The sequence below is a fragment of the Sturnus vulgaris genome, chromosome 7, assembly GCF_052056855.1.
Source record: "Sturnus vulgaris isolate bStuVul1 chromosome 7, bStuVul1.hap1, whole genome shotgun sequence".
NCBI classification, from domain to species: Eukaryota; Metazoa; Chordata; class Aves; order Passeriformes; family Sturnidae; genus Sturnus; species Sturnus vulgaris.
The window spans coordinates 22,908,738-22,924,219 of record NC_142249.1 but is presented as its reverse complement, the minus strand read 5'-3'; the positions used below and the strand labels follow the sequence as shown (position 1 = coordinate 22,924,219).

Below are 15,482 nucleotides of genomic sequence, written 5' to 3'. Positions count from 1 at the left end.
TGTCAGCTGTCAGAAGTGCTACTGAAACAAAAATCACAGTGAGTCACCAGCACCAGAACTTACTCACCAGAGATGTCAAGAATTCTAAGGAGGAAAAGAGAAAGCCACAGAGATATAAAATATACCTACTTAAATGAAATTCTGATTGTATGATAACTAGGTTTATAAACATTATGGCTGTCAGAACTAATTTTACTTTATTCGCACAATCAGGAGAGTCAGGATCAATGCATTGTACTGGAATGCTAGAAAATAATTTAATGTAAATCTACAAAATAAGAAAATTACTTTGCATTAATAATAAGCAAAGAATGAATTTTTTTTTCTAAATCACTCAAGATCAGGAAAATTCACTTATTGGTAGGATTTGACCCTGATTTCCCTGTGCCCATTCACTATCCAGCAGCTGTGTTAGTATGTCTCTTACATAAACCCTGAACATTGAAAGTACCAAACAGCACTATAACAAATTATTTTCATAACAATTTGGCATTGCTTTCCTGCAATACCTTTCACAGCTGAGTTGTGAAGGAATTGCAAAATTTTTATTATATCCTAGTAGACTTCTGAGCCACTTGGAGTATGCTTCAGTTATATTGGAACATAAATGTGCCCATGGTTTTAAAACTTTTTCCAAAGTCCCAAACAACTGCACCTTCTAAAAGTACCAAGGGACAGCATTGATAAAACCAACTCCTCTGCTCTCTGCTACAATTAAGATACAGCTAGGAAAGGGTAATGATATGGAATGCTAATTGAAATACATTATTTGTGATTGCAACAATTCCTCATAATGTGTCAGTGTAACTGACAGCAGTAGATCTAGATGCTTTCAGATAAATCTGCAGTAATCCCTTAATATATAAATTGAGCAGAAGCAGGAAGAAACTCTTAAGCATGCGTGTTTTATAAATACAGAGAAAGCTGTGCAATTGCTCAATACCTCTTACACTCAAGAATCCTAATTGATATCAAGTTCATATTTTCAGTGGACTCATTATTTTCTGACATATTTCTTTCTTAAAACTAAATTAAACCAGTTAAACTAGTTCAGTCTTTGACCGTCTGGAACAGAAATTACTGCCCCATTTCATTCTGTTCCTTTCCTTTGTCTTTACCCCTACTCTTCCCAGCTCATCAGCTTTCTTAACTGAGTTGCTTCTCCTCTTCCTTTCCATACCTTTACTTATTTCCCTTGTCTCACAGTCTGGTAAACAGAGCAGAAAAATGGGATAGAGAAACCCTGCCTCATCTACAACAGAAGTTTCTGGTTTTGCACTCAAAGCTCTCACCACAGTGAGAGCATAGTGGTCAGGGTGGAGAAGGGACTTGTTGACTCTTGTGCTTTACAAACTTATCGAGGCATTAAGAAGCATTAAGATGCTGAGTTGTTGTTTGTGGCATGCTGAAAAAACTTTCTTCCTGCTTGGTAACTACCATGGCTTATCCAGTGCAAGTGCAATCAACAGGCTGGAAACAATCAGAAAGCAATTGATTGGTCAGTCTCTCGCCCAGGGAATCAGATAAACTTTGGATTGGTTTGGTAATACCTCTGGTAGCTTTTTGGCATTAATGTTTTCTTCATGTCAGAATGGCCAGCAGCCAGTAATATTCAAGGAAGGTTTTTCAGACCAGCATCTCAGCTGTGCTCAGAAAAACTAGAAATTTAATAGAAGTTTAGATTACATTCTGCCAGATTAGTTATAGATTAGCAAAATATCAGATAAGCCCTAAAGCACCATGAGAAAAATTCTAAAGAGCTAGGGAAGTTCATAGGTGAAATTTTCCTAACATTTAACTGTAGACTTAAAGCTGTTAATTAAATGCAGTTGCACCTCAAGAAACTCTCACAAGGTTATGAACAAACCAGGTATTTTACAAAAATCCTTATTACTTTCACAAGATGGGATACTTCTTAAAGAGACAGAACCAAGTTCTCTATATGAAAAATACAAGTAAAAGGAGGAAGTAAGTTGTTTATCAGTCTCTGAATATCAAATTTATCTGCCTCTGCTTGCAGTTAAATGGAACGTTTTAAGATGGTATTTTTGCCACGTTTCAACATAATTTAAAATCACTTTTGAATGTCCTTTGTCTCCACAAGGGAGGTCTGAGTACTGTGCATCTGTTTTAAAAGAGTTAATACACAAACTTGTAATTTTATGTGGAATAAGATTACCTATAAAACCTAAAAGATCTAATTGGTGGTTTTAAACACCAATTATCTTCTCTCTTCACTTCTTAACATTTATTCTAATTACTGCTGAAGTCTATTTGTTAATGAGGTTACCTACCATCATTTACTGATGCTGTCATATGTGAAAAAGCTGCAGCAGCTGATCCAGTTACTCTTCAGCTCCACCATTTGAAACATCTGCAACAATAAATTGATTTGTGGTCTTCCTGCTTGAAAGGCAACTCTTCTGTCTTCCAGTCTGGGAATAGAGCAAGAAGGAAAAGGAAAGAAGACACAATTATACTTTATTAGAGCTGCCTTAAAGTCAGAAAAGAACCTATGTGTAGAGGAACAGGTATAGGTTCTTACCTATCCACTTACATTCTCGTCCTTTAGACTTCCACAAATACACTTCTGTATAACCAGAGGCAAAAGGGATTGTAGACTTAATGCAGCTCTGAAGAATTTTTTATTCTATGTCCTATGTATGAAGAAATACCGAGGAAACTCTGAGGAAACCTTTCAAATGCAGTTCCTTCGACTTAACAATGCAGAACTTTTAAAAAGCCAAGAATTGCACAAGTGGTTTTTGGACAGTATATTACCGACAATGCTAGGGAGGCCTGCAAATTCAATCTTTTTCTGTTCTTCAGAGGAAAAAAAGGCATTTTATTTTACTTCATCATAGATTTTTAAAAGGAGTGCATTTCACCACATCAGTCTAAATTGCCACGTGAAACTCTTATCTCATGGAAAGGGATTGATAGTGGAACAGGGAAAGGGAAGCTGGAATGTGAATAGGTACCAAGTAACACAGAAAAGTTGAACCTGCATGCCTTCCTATTATGCCTTTTTTTTTCTTAATAAAATGTTGAGAATTTTTACACTAAAATTATTAACGACATTTATATAGCAATAGATGTGAATAAATAGGGTGCATAGCCATAGATGTGTTTTGGATATTAACAGATATGTAAAGTATTTTTTGATCCTAACTTTTAGTATGAAGTATGATCTCAAAAGTAAAACAGCTCCATGTGTAAGGCAACAATTTCTACTTGTACTCTGCTGTAAATTTTCCTTAGTCCATGTTCTGTGGCACAATCTTTTATTTTCAGTTAATCAATTTCCAATTAACTTCTGCAAAAGACTTTATATTAATAACCTTTCAGTAATACCAGCACTGTAATTTCTTTTCCTGTCACTTCTTCTATGTAGATTTTGAAATTTCCTGTTGGATGCTCTCCTTATATGTAGTAGAATTTAACTGTGAAAAAAAAAAAAAGGTTTTAATCCTGAAATACAATAGAAAAATAATGTCAACACTGTATTATGCTGTCTTCATATGTCATCGGTTACTTTCAAAGCAGTTTCCTTTCCTTGTTCTTCTAGTATTTATATCAAAATAACATAATTCTAAAAGATTGATGCAACATAGATAAATGAAATTTCAAGTAACTGTTTTTCAAATAAATGGGAAAGCAAGAGTGGTAAAGCTGGTGAATTCAAAGTGCTCTTCAACATCATGCTGAAATTTTTTTCTTGGATGTACATGCAGTTCCAGACAGAGGCTATCAAGAGCCTGCATTTATCTGCCTTCCTATTCAGCATCACATAAATCACATTCAATTTCCAATGTTGTAGAGTTAGAGCATGAGCAGCTGCTTTCCATCTGTATAAACAAATTTACTAGTATTTGCAACAATGCTGCAGCAATCATTGTAAGACCACATTTGACAACCATCAGGGCCATGAAGAAATTAAGAAAAGAGAAAGGGTATTCACAATGTCACTTACTGGAGAGAACATTTTAACTTTTTGCCTGCCTGAGACCATGAACCTGAGACCACTGCTGGTATAGTTCAGTTCACATTATGTTGTGGATGCAGCTGCAATTTTTACTAAACACTATATAAAGATATTAATGCAAGTATGGCTGCAGAATATGAGCATAAAGCTACTATACAGCTTGGCAATCAAGAAGTACCACATGATGGGTTGCTATGGTATCTGCAAGCATGACTTTTTTATAAAGAAGTATTGCAAATAGCAATACAGCACGTAATTCTCTGACCATTTTAAAATATGGCTGTTACAAATACTTACTACTTTGAAAATGAAAAGAGTTTATTACATTCCATTTCAGATACACATCTTTTGAAAAATATATCATGCTGGTTTTTAATCAGCTGTTACATTCCACGAAGATTGTTATCAAGATTGCTGTTAAAGTAACATGCTTTTAAGACAATAGAAAATGGAAGTGCAGAACATGTCTGGAACGGCATGGTTTGATTGTTATAAATTGTTTATGAAGTGTCCTTCCTCATTTTCATCAAAAGCTTTTCTTGCAGCAGTCATCATGTGTGCTTCAGCATGCAATTTTCCCTCTCCAGAGGGATGAAAATATGCCGCAGTTTACTTTGCTTGGGTTACACTGCAGTGTCTTTTTTTTTTTTTAAGGCAAGCACTAGAATAGGTCTCTTTCCACCGTGCAACAGCTCCCACTGATCAGCGAGGAAAAATAAATACACTGAGTGACAGAGCCTGCATGCTGTATCACATTGACAAAACCTAGTTGTGCTCTGAGAATGAAAGAAATGGTACCATCCCCCACTGAAAAAGATGTTGCTAATGCAGAGGTTTGTGAGCCATTAAATATTGCTACACTGCAGAGATTTCAGATTATTTCTCCTAATGCCTTACTGAGTTAGATAAGCCTTTCTGAATCTATGCTATAGAATTAGTATCATAGGGATTTTCTCTGTCCAGAAAAATCCCCTGCATTTTTAGTAATACTTCATTATATATATTATATAAAGATATATATATCACCGTTTTCCATGCAAATGACACAGATACTTTCACACATGATTCTTTAAGAAGGCTGAGGCTGTTCAGGGGTGCACCGTGGGATTAGACGAATAACGCCTATTAAGAAAAGTAAACCTATAGCTATTTGAGGAGCTCCCTGCTGCATCAAAACCCTTCAGCTGTAGTTTCGTTAGCTCAGATGAGCACGGCATTTCTTGGCCACCGTGGTATCAGGTCTAGATACAGGTCCGCATGTCTTAGAGGGTACAGAACTGCAATCCAAGAGGCTGCTGTTCCAGTCACACAACAAACCCCTCTTCACACAAGCGGACGAGCCATCGGGCTGTAACAAGCACACAACAGTGCACTCTCCGCAAGGCCAGGCTCTCCCAAGGCGGTGCCGTGCCCGCAGTCGGGGCTGCAGCGCCGCTGTGTCCGCAGAGCCCGCTCCTCTCTGCCGGGCGCTCCGCAGCAGCCGGGACATGCTCCCGCCGCCCCAGCGCGGCAAACCCCGCCGGAAAACACCGGCTAGCCCAGCACCTGTTTAAGGCCTCGTCATGAAAACAAGCAAGTCAGAAATACCCCACATATTCCACCTGCTGTATTCTCCCTTTTTCATTTTTACAAGTGATTTCGTATGAGCGATGTGGGACTACTCTTGTCCTTAGAAGCGAAACAGAATTTTGTAACAGGGTTGAGCCAGGCCAGGATTTGAAAAATCCTTGAAATGTTCCACTTTTATGTTCCCGTACAGGTTTGGGCTATATTTGGGGCTTTTTTAGAGGGTAGGGAGGGGAGGTGGAGGTTGATGACACCTTCCCAAAGTAAAATACACTTACATTCCTGGGTTAGTAAGAGAGAGTAAAGAAAGTTCGTTTCTTAGGCAATTTTAAGGGAGATTTTCGTCTTAATATTTCCTTCTCTGTGAGTTGGGACAATAAGAGAGTGCAGTGGCCTACTGCTCCAGGAATTTTGCTGAATGTTTTGCATAATGATGTATGACTGACCCATTACCTGAAACCATCCTCTTATATCAAAACTAGAACACACATTTATTTTATACCTGCAGGTTAAGGAGAAAGTCTGCAAGTCAACTGTGTCTTCCATAAGCTTTTTACCTTCAAGGTATACTGGAATAATTTCAATGAAATATAGAAGTGTCCATATTTATTCAAATATATACACTTGGAATCCAAAAATACATTACTTTTTTTTGTAAAGGTCTAAGATATTGCATTTGAGATACTAAAAATGGAGCGACTCCAGCTGGATTATTGGTTCAATAGTAATAAATTAAAAAATAATAGAAATTTTATAGGGTAAAATGATTTTATAAATGACCTTATATATTTCTGTGCACTATCAAAATTTGTAAAAAAGATATTAAGTAAATATTTTATGCTTATTCCACATAGAATTTTCAAGTTAACTACACATCCATCCAGCACTGACTTAACTTTATTATTTAATTAGCAATTTAAGAGTATAACCAATATTTTTTAAAAAGTATTTACATTATTATATTAATATGTAATCATTGTTAGCAACTACGATACTAAAACACTATCTATTCTGGATTGAAAAAAAACATGCAAATTAATTAAAATCAGGTAAAGTTACTAAAAACTTGCACATTGTCCTTCAAAGCACAATGTAGCTCAGGGGTTTTTTCCTGTTAGTTATATTGGCCCAAGTATACAGTAGCTACTCCACAAAAAATGAGAATACAAAATTTTAAAAAAGCAAAAAGGGTTAATTACCCCATGCCCAGGTCCAGTGCACACCCAGTGCCCCTTATCCTGCCACCTCGTGCCAGGGACCATGTCTGAGAGCCCCAGCAAAGGCAGCAGTTGCCTGATGACAGCTGTGACACCGCCACTAAAACAGCCCTTGCTCCCTTCTCTTGGCAAGCATGGATTTCTTCATGGGAAAGGGATTAAAGCAGCTCTGTTATGCTCCCCTGGGGTTATTTTGGTGACAGATCCCAGGTCACCTATCCCAGGGTGAGCAGTGCCTAGAGGACCAGCTGTGGAGCCATTGCTGCATTGGACCTGCCCAACAGAGAACATCACTGGAGCTCTTCCTGGGCAACTCAAAAATTTAACAAAAAGACACATAGTTGAAATGTGTTTTTTTCTGAATTCTAGAAAAACTCCTCTGGAGAGGAGAACATCAGCATTTCATTTCATTTTGATGGTGACAAGTTGATACTGATCTAAGTCATGAAGCAACATGTGATCTAGATGTCTAAGCCACTGCACTGCTGAAGTGGCTGCCCCTTAATTTTACCAACCATTACTTGTTAATCTTTATAAACTTCATACAACAAAAGACAAAGACTAAAATAATTACATAAAAAGGTTATCTTTATTCTTTTGGGTTGTTAGCAATGTAGTTAATTTTGGTAAAACAACTTCCTGCATGCAGTTAATCAATACACTATGAGCCAATAATTTCTATAAAAGCAGGAGCCCATCAATATTCTAGTTCTTTTGAAAGAAATGCAAAGTGTTTCACTGCCCATTGCACAAGCTCACTACTTATCCTCATGAAGGAAGATTTTTGAATAGCAAATTATATTTAAAGTGTTGTGTGCACCAATAAGCAAAGCAGACAGTGTGAGATTAAGTCTGGGGAAAAAACAATGTTCCCGTGACTAAGATTACTCTGAAAATCAACAGACATAAAAAAAAGGCCTTCTGTCTTGTTTCACATAAAAAGACCTACGGATGAGAAAAAAACCCTGTACTGTCCATGTGTTTTTAAATTATTCCTTATTAAAAGCTGTTTAAAGCAATTAGCAGAAATTTTCAATTACACATTGTATCTTAGGTTTCTGAACAGTAAAGTGTCAAAGACAGCAATAAAAATTAATAACAGGAAAATATGCATAATTTCTTATAGTAAGTATAAAATGTTATAAAATAAAACTGTTTTTAAAATAAAAGGAATATATATTATCATTTTCTTCTAGCCCCATATTTTAAGCCATCTATTTGTCCTCTATAGTCCCGTACCTTACTGCACATTTGCTGATTACAACACTCACACAAAATAAAATCTTTAATAGCAGCAAACTATTGCTTACTGGTACGAGGAATGATGGTCTTGTCAAACAGTTTTTCTTTTTACCACTCACATTTCTTCCCATGTTAAACTTTAACAGCTGTAGGATAATAGCAGCAAGCATGCATCAGTTAGAGCTTCCAATTATTTGAAGTATCACAGAATATATCATAATATCTATTGAAATGTTGTAAGCTAACTTACTTGGCTTAGCTTAGCTTACTTACTCAGCTAACTTACCTTAACTTAGGGTATATATTTGACACATATACGGTAATTAGGTCATTGTTTCTTTGTTCAAAAAGGTACCACTGTGTAAAACAACTGATTAAATAACAGAGGGTATTTTACTTACATGTATAGTGTCAGCCTCGATGCAAAAAAGCTCATGTAAACCCCAGTGCAGGACAAAGCTGATTTCAGTACATCTTTATGGTGATCCCAGCTCTCTACAGAAGGTTATATTAAAGTGTAAACCTGACTAAATTGCCAAGGGGGTGTCAAAACCAACTCTCTTGTGTACATATTTTGTGTTTCTATGATCCATCCTTGCCAAGTAGGGAAATTTAAATCTGAGGTATATATTAAGGTACTATTTGTCCCCTAAGGTGTTCTGCTTTCAACTTATAGCTTTGATTATTTTCCTAAGTGAGATACACTCACGAGAAATAAGAAGCATAGCAACAGACTTTGGAATAAAGTATGGAAGCTACTCATGATACTACAAGGTCAAAACATACCACTTAAAAAAAAATTATCATTTCTCACAGGCAGAATTTGGCATTTGTAGCTTTTCTGTAAAAAGAATTGTTTGAATGTTTCAGGAATTATGAGCTATCTTGTACTCTGAAATAGTTTCACAGTTTCACAATTTTCCAAACAGGAGCTCTATGTAGAATCATTTATTTAAACCACTGTATCTGAAACTGACTGTACAATAAATTAAGAACTACTAAAAGGTAATAAAAATAAATATATTAAACTTAAAAGACTAAGTTACCAACTTCTTTTCTGTGAGAATTATTCCCTCGTTTGATTTACTGACAAATTCTCTATCCGGACTCTGTTGGCTTTTTTATAGTTTGCTGCTTCTTCGGTCTACATCCTGAGATTTGATAATCTGAAATCCTGGGTTTTTTTTTTTTTTGCATTTAGAAGTGGCTTGAAGAGAAATATGTTCATATTATGATGCCATGATTACGTATTCCTGACATTTGTGTTCCTCTGCACGTAAGAGTATTATTTAATGTTTACCTAAATAAAAAGTATTTAGATTTCGTTTTCTCAGCACAGCAAAATTAACAAAGCGGTATGTTATTAAAGCAAACAAGATCATGAAAAAGAACTGACACACATGGAACACAGGAGATAAAATGCACACAGTGGACATACTTATTCCACCAAAGTACAGGCTTATCAGGACCCATTAAGGGTTCCTGTAGTCCAAGTAGAAATTTTGTGTCTCCTCTCAATTTGTAAGAGCTAATAATCAAAACTATTGCTCTGCAAGTTTGTTTCCCTGTTACAGACCAAGAGTTTACTAGTGAAGGATCATTGTCTTGGGCAGGCACTGACTGCAGCAGTGGGTAAATGTGTAAAAACTTATAATTTTGGCATAATCCTCCAGTAAGAGTGCTACTGACAAAAACATCGCATTTTCAAGCTTGCAAACATTCATTATGGACAACCTCTGCCTTTTACTTTTTGTTTCCTCTTCTGTCTTTTCGTTTGTCTTCCTTTTCTGATTCGTCATCTTCATATTTTTCTTTTTCTGGTTTTGTTACACTATCATAAGAAGGTGGAGCTGTGGTGGATGCAGACATATCCATTTTCTCTGGAGATGAGTTTTCACTCAGCTTACCAACAATCATATCTTTTTTGATAAGCTGATCACCCTCATCTTTCTGATACATAAATGAAAGCTTCTTTACTGACTGTCTTAGAAGATGACGTCTATAAGCACGCTGAATAATAGTGGCAGAAATTTCTTCCTGTTTTCGTTTCAGTGTGGTTGTAATGGGTTCATAGGAAGCTTTAGAGGGATTGGATGCCATAAATCGATCTTCCATCTGTATTCTGAGGGCATCCATCTCCTCACTTTCCCCCAATACACGCTTTGTGAAAGCAAACAAGATGTCAAGGCAGTGAATTCTGTCACCGCTCACCACAGGTAGATCCATTGCAATAAGCTGGACTTTGTTAGGTTTTGGTATATTAAGAGGAGGCTCTAGAGAAGCTGCAAAATCAGAAAGTTTGCTGTATTCTATGAATTGTGTTGCATCAGGATCATATTTTTCCCAAACCTCATAGAACATCTCAAAGTCATCCTCGCCCAAGGGTTCAGCGCTTTCTTCAGTAGCAACACTGAAGTTCTCCAAAATCACAGCAATGTACATGTTCACCACTACCAGAAAGGATATGATAATGTAGCTGACAAAGAAGAAAATCCCAACAGAAGGGTTGCCACAGTCACCTTTCACAGAGCTCCCTGGATGAGCCTTGTTAGGGTCACAGTCTGGCTCCCCACTGTTCAGAATTGGGTTGAGCAAATTATTCCAGCCAGCGGACGTGGTGATCTGAAACAGGCAGATCATGCTGTTGCCAAACGTTTCAAAGTTGAACATGTCATCAATCCCATCTTCCCTCTTGACATAGGCAAAGTTGGACATGCCAAATATGGCGTAGATGAACATGACCAGGAAGAGCAGCAGCCCAATGTTGAACAAAGCAGGAAGAGACATCATCAAAGCAAAAAGCAGAGTGCGGATTCCCTTAGCGCCTTTAATGAGGCGCAGGATTCGACCGATTCTGGCAAGCCGTACAACTCTGAACAAAGTGGGGGACACAAAGTACTTTTCAATTACCTCAGCTAGAAACATACCTGTGAAAGATCAAAATAAATTAAGAGAGTAAGTTTTTAACACAGATTACATTTTCCACAAAAAAGGTATCAACATCTCCCCCCCAGCTCTAGCGGAATTAGTGTAAAATATAATTGGAGATATATTTCATCTGCTATGGATAATTTTGGAATTTTTTCCCTGCACTTTTAGAAAATAACCCCAAATCTAGAAGTATTACAACTGATATAGAATTAATAAGAAAGTTAACACTCTCAAGTGCGCATTTCATTTCCTAAATAATCAAGAGAAATTAAAATTAAGTAACTCCTCTAATTTGCACAACTCGACAGAGATAAAGTATTAAATACACATATATTTCATTTTGAACATAAGAATTTCTTACCTATTATTGAAAGAATAACAACCACAAAATCAAAAATATTCCAGCCAATGGTGAAGTAATAATAGCGGAGTGAAAATATTTTGAAGACACATTCACCAGTGAAAATGACAACAAAGACCAAGTTAATCCAATATAAAATATTTTGCATCACGTCATTCTGGTCATCTGTTTCTATCATCATCGTGACCATGTTAAGACAGATTAGAACCATAACAGCGATGTCAAATACTTGCTGTGTCACAATATCAAACACCAGACCTTGCAATTTGTTCTGAGGGGAGAAAAAAGAAAAAGTTATAGTATTTTTATGTAATAAACATCTGTTTCCTCCCTCCCATTTCATTCTTCCTCTCCCAAAATATGTAACTAAGCAAAAGCCTCAAAAATCTAAGAAAACTATTGTTAGTTTTTATAATTTATATGCCAGCTCAAAGTTCTCCCCTCAAAACCCAACAAGCTTGTAATTCTTCATATTCCTTAATTCTCTGCTTCTTCAGGCATAAAAAATATGAGACATTTTTCCTGCAAAACAGATACATGTATATTTCAATTCAGAATGAAGGGATAATTTGAATAAGGCTGAAACCATTTTAGAGTTAAATAAGAAATTTTGTTATAATTAATGTACTGCTGTGATTTCTCCCCAAATACAGATGACATAAGAATAGCATTATTCTTACTACTGGTCTTGGTATAGGTTTTTGTGGTTTCTTGGATCCCAGCTTCTTCATTGCATTGTAGTATTTCTTTTGTTCTTCTGTCATGAAAATGTCTTGACCTCCGAGGTAAATTAATAAAAGAAACCCCAAATCTGATTACAGCCAAGTCTTTACATCCATTAATTCACAAGATTGCAGATTATGGTTTTAACGAACCTTTATTCATCGTTATACATTGTTACCAAAATCAAAACACAGTAATTATTTCAAAGAGTGTTAAAATATCTGATGAATCTTGAAGGAAAAATGAAAGGAATTAAGGAACAAAGAAAATCCCCAGAACTTGTATCTATTTCTTATTTAAAAAAAATAGATACCTGATTAATTCAGTTTAATAAATAAAATTGAAAAAAACCTTGTAAAATATACATTTCATAGACACATATAAATCTAGCATCATAAACTCCACATTGTAAATCAATCTAGAAGAAATAAAAAAGCTTCAAAGCTTCAAAGATACACTGTGAGCAGATATGCCTTCAGGTAAAACACACAAGGAGAAAGAAATTACTGATTTTACTTCTCAGGATATGGATTTTACCATTTGAGCATAGGTATCTCAGTTCAAATGATATATGAACAGTGTAGATGAAGCTTGATCATGCCCCTACATTGATCATCATTGATCATCAGAACCATGGGTTTACTCTGGGGTTTCTTGTCTGAATAAAAAGATTTCTAGACTGGTGTAATACACATGTGGAAACTCTTATCAGAAACACAATTTATACTGACAAGTATCTTGTTTTTTTCCTTTCAAGCATTTGCTAGTAATTAAATTTCAGGTATGCAAGGTATCAAAGTAGTGGCATTTGGAAATGAACTTCAGAGTCAGGGGTGATTCTGTGACTTTGATCCACTGAATTTGTCAAAGGTAGTCTCAATCCTAATAAACAAAGTAATGATAAGTCTGAATGAAGGTGTGTTTAACTTTCAGTTGTGGCTATATATTGACATGAAGATTTATAAGTCAAAAGAGACTGTCTTTAACAAACTCTCCTCATAAATCAAATATTCAAGTAAAATTTACTTCTTGGGGAGTAAGAGTTTTGGAAGAAAAACAAGAAGTTGATTTGATAATTATGATGGAAATGTGCTGTGACTGTTGGAAGATTTCACTCAGCGGTAAATAAATAATTAAAAAAAAGCCACCATAAAGAAAGTGGGATTGTGTTGTGGATTTCTGCTGCTGTCTCACTGATATAATGGCTCTCATGAGTGAACAAGCCATCCTTGTCTCAGTGTACTGTCCCTAGGGAGGATATAGGTCAGTTTCCCAACCCTCTCTAATCTTAAAATACTGAGCAGTATTTTCAGCATTCAACTTGTCTATATTAGTCTCTGTAATGGAGGCCTTCACAATACTGCTATATGTTATCTTCTTTCAAATTTATAGTATTGCACATTCTCTTCTTTCCTGCCTTTTATTTGCTTAAGTCACCTGCACTTTCACATTGCTTAGTCACAGCACTGTAAATTTAAGAAAAACGAAGACGTAACTTTCTGATGGACAACATATCCCTGGCTGTTAAAGGGATGTGGAGAACACTCACTCAGTGTAAGTCTGAATTACTTCAAATGCCTTAAAAAGAATAGACTGTTATTTATTTTGAACAAACAAGAATCTTAAAACCTGATTTCTTTTTTTCTTTCTATTACTATGAGAAATTTCAGACACTATTATTTATCCTTGCATATATTTGCTGAATGCTCAATAACAATGAAGTATTACGAAAATGAAACATGTGGTACTTATCTTCTTTTTTTGTTGGTTGAAGTTATCTATGATGACACCAATGAATAAGTTTAGGGTGAAAAACGATCCAAAGACGATAAAGGCCACAAAGTAAAGGTACATGTACAGGTTCTCTTCATACTTGGGCTGTTTCTCTGCCTATGCAACACAGAAAAACAGTAAAGCATCACAAATAACAGTTAAGACAATGCAAAGATTCCCGAGCAGGAGGAGAAGTTGCATCCAGATGGACAGGGGTAAACCCAACCCTTTTAGAGCATACACTGCACTTGCCTCATATTTGAATGTGAAAATCTATTTAATACAGGTTTCTGTAATTGCACACATTGCCAGACTTGCCATTCCTTCCCTCTCTGTCTGTTCTCTTTGATGAAATTGGACATTTCATGTAGGTCCTACTAAATTTGACAGAAATGTGCAAATCTCAAAAGCAACTCAGTTCCTATAGACCATATGCAAATCAAGAGCTGGATTAAGGAGAGATGCAAACAAATATAAAGATCAAAAGAAAAATGGGCAAAATGTAACAAATTATGTTTTTGAGATCAGAGTCTGCAGCTCTGGATTAGCTTTTGCAGTGATGCCTCTTGACTACATGGGTTATTTTTGAAGACACAGGAAAAACTATTTTCCTGATCTGTACAGTCTCAGACATAATACGAGATCTTATTAGTTTGGATTTTTACACAAGAGTTACTAAATTAGTAATAATTTACACAGCTTACAGCTATAATTTTTTTTTTTACTTGATAAAAGTGTAACCACTCTTTGGGCATAGATTGTAGAAAATTCATCAGGGCTTTATATTTAAATTTTTATATTTTAGCTCATTTCAACTGCCATTCAAGGAGCATTACATCAACCTTAAGATTTGTTTTCCCTCAGTAAATTTTATTTTTACTCAGTAGATTTTATATTGCACTCACTTCTGTAGAATCAACTGCAGCGTACATAATCTCCATCCATCCTTTAAATGTTGCCTAAAAACAAAATTTGTTAATGTTTTCTAGCAAAGCTCCAGTTCTGATAACATTCTAAATAAAACAGTGTCTTCTGCAATGTATTTCTGTTCATAAAATAAAGAGAATATTAAAAGTCTCGTGCATTACAAGTGAAGCATTCACAGGAAGTCCATTACTGTAAATATTTCCCCCCAATTCTTAAAAAACACTGAATATATTCTAATCTTCATGGAAATTCATATGAACTCTTTGTGAGATGAATTGCAGTCAATATCATCATAGAGAGAGACAGCAATTTATCTCCCAGGGAAATGGGATGTGCTGGCTGCCAACTATTAAGCAGTACATTAACAGGAAAGGCACTGTGATATTTGGCATCTCAATGAAGCCAAGTCCCTGATGTCAGGATTCAGGGAACCTACACGATCAGCCAGCCCACCTGCACAGGGATGGTGTGGGTCACTCCACTGGAAACAAGGAGCTCCAGAAAGAGACTGAGTGAAGCTGCCCAGGGACTCAGTAGCCCGTCTGTCCTTGTGTGTGCCACGGTGTCCATGGGGGCCATGGAGGGCCACACACAGCTCTGTGCACCCTCCAGAGCCAGCACCCAGCCTGGACCCACTGCTTCTCCTCCAGGACCTCCCTGCCCATCCCAGCTCTCTGGCTCCTGTGTAATCCATTATTGATGGAACCATTCTGAACTGCACCATTCCTCTGCCCTGAGTGCAGCACGTGCTGCCAAC

At 36.3% G+C, this 15,482-nt stretch overlaps 2 protein-coding genes across 11 annotated transcripts in view; one reads left to right on the top strand and one right to left on the bottom strand.

Annotated features, from left to right (window-relative positions):
- LOC148223207 (uncharacterized) overlaps positions 1 to 15,482 on the top strand; it is an 89,307-nt gene that overhangs the window by 19,624 nt on the left and 54,201 nt on the right. The window lies entirely within an intron of this gene.
- The window catches only part of LOC106855888 (sodium channel protein type 2 subunit alpha-like), a 67,452-nt gene continuing 59,308 nt past the window's right edge, over positions 7,339 to 15,482 (bottom strand). For all 6 annotated transcript variants that reach the window (XM_088168105.1, XM_088168104.1, XM_088168108.1 and 3 more), the window contains 5 exons: positions 14,704 to 14,757; positions 13,778 to 13,915; positions 11,983 to 12,087; positions 11,303 to 11,573; positions 7,339 to 10,937 (listed from right to left, as the gene is read on the bottom strand). In XM_088168105.1, coding sequence (XP_088024231.1) covers positions 9,754 to 10,937; positions 11,303 to 11,573; positions 11,983 to 12,087; positions 13,778 to 13,915; positions 14,704 to 14,757 — 1,752 coding nt within the window. In that variant the 3' untranslated portion in view covers positions 7,339 to 9,753. The remainder of the gene's footprint in view (positions 10,938 to 11,302; positions 11,574 to 11,982; positions 12,088 to 13,777; positions 13,916 to 14,703; positions 14,758 to 15,482) is intronic.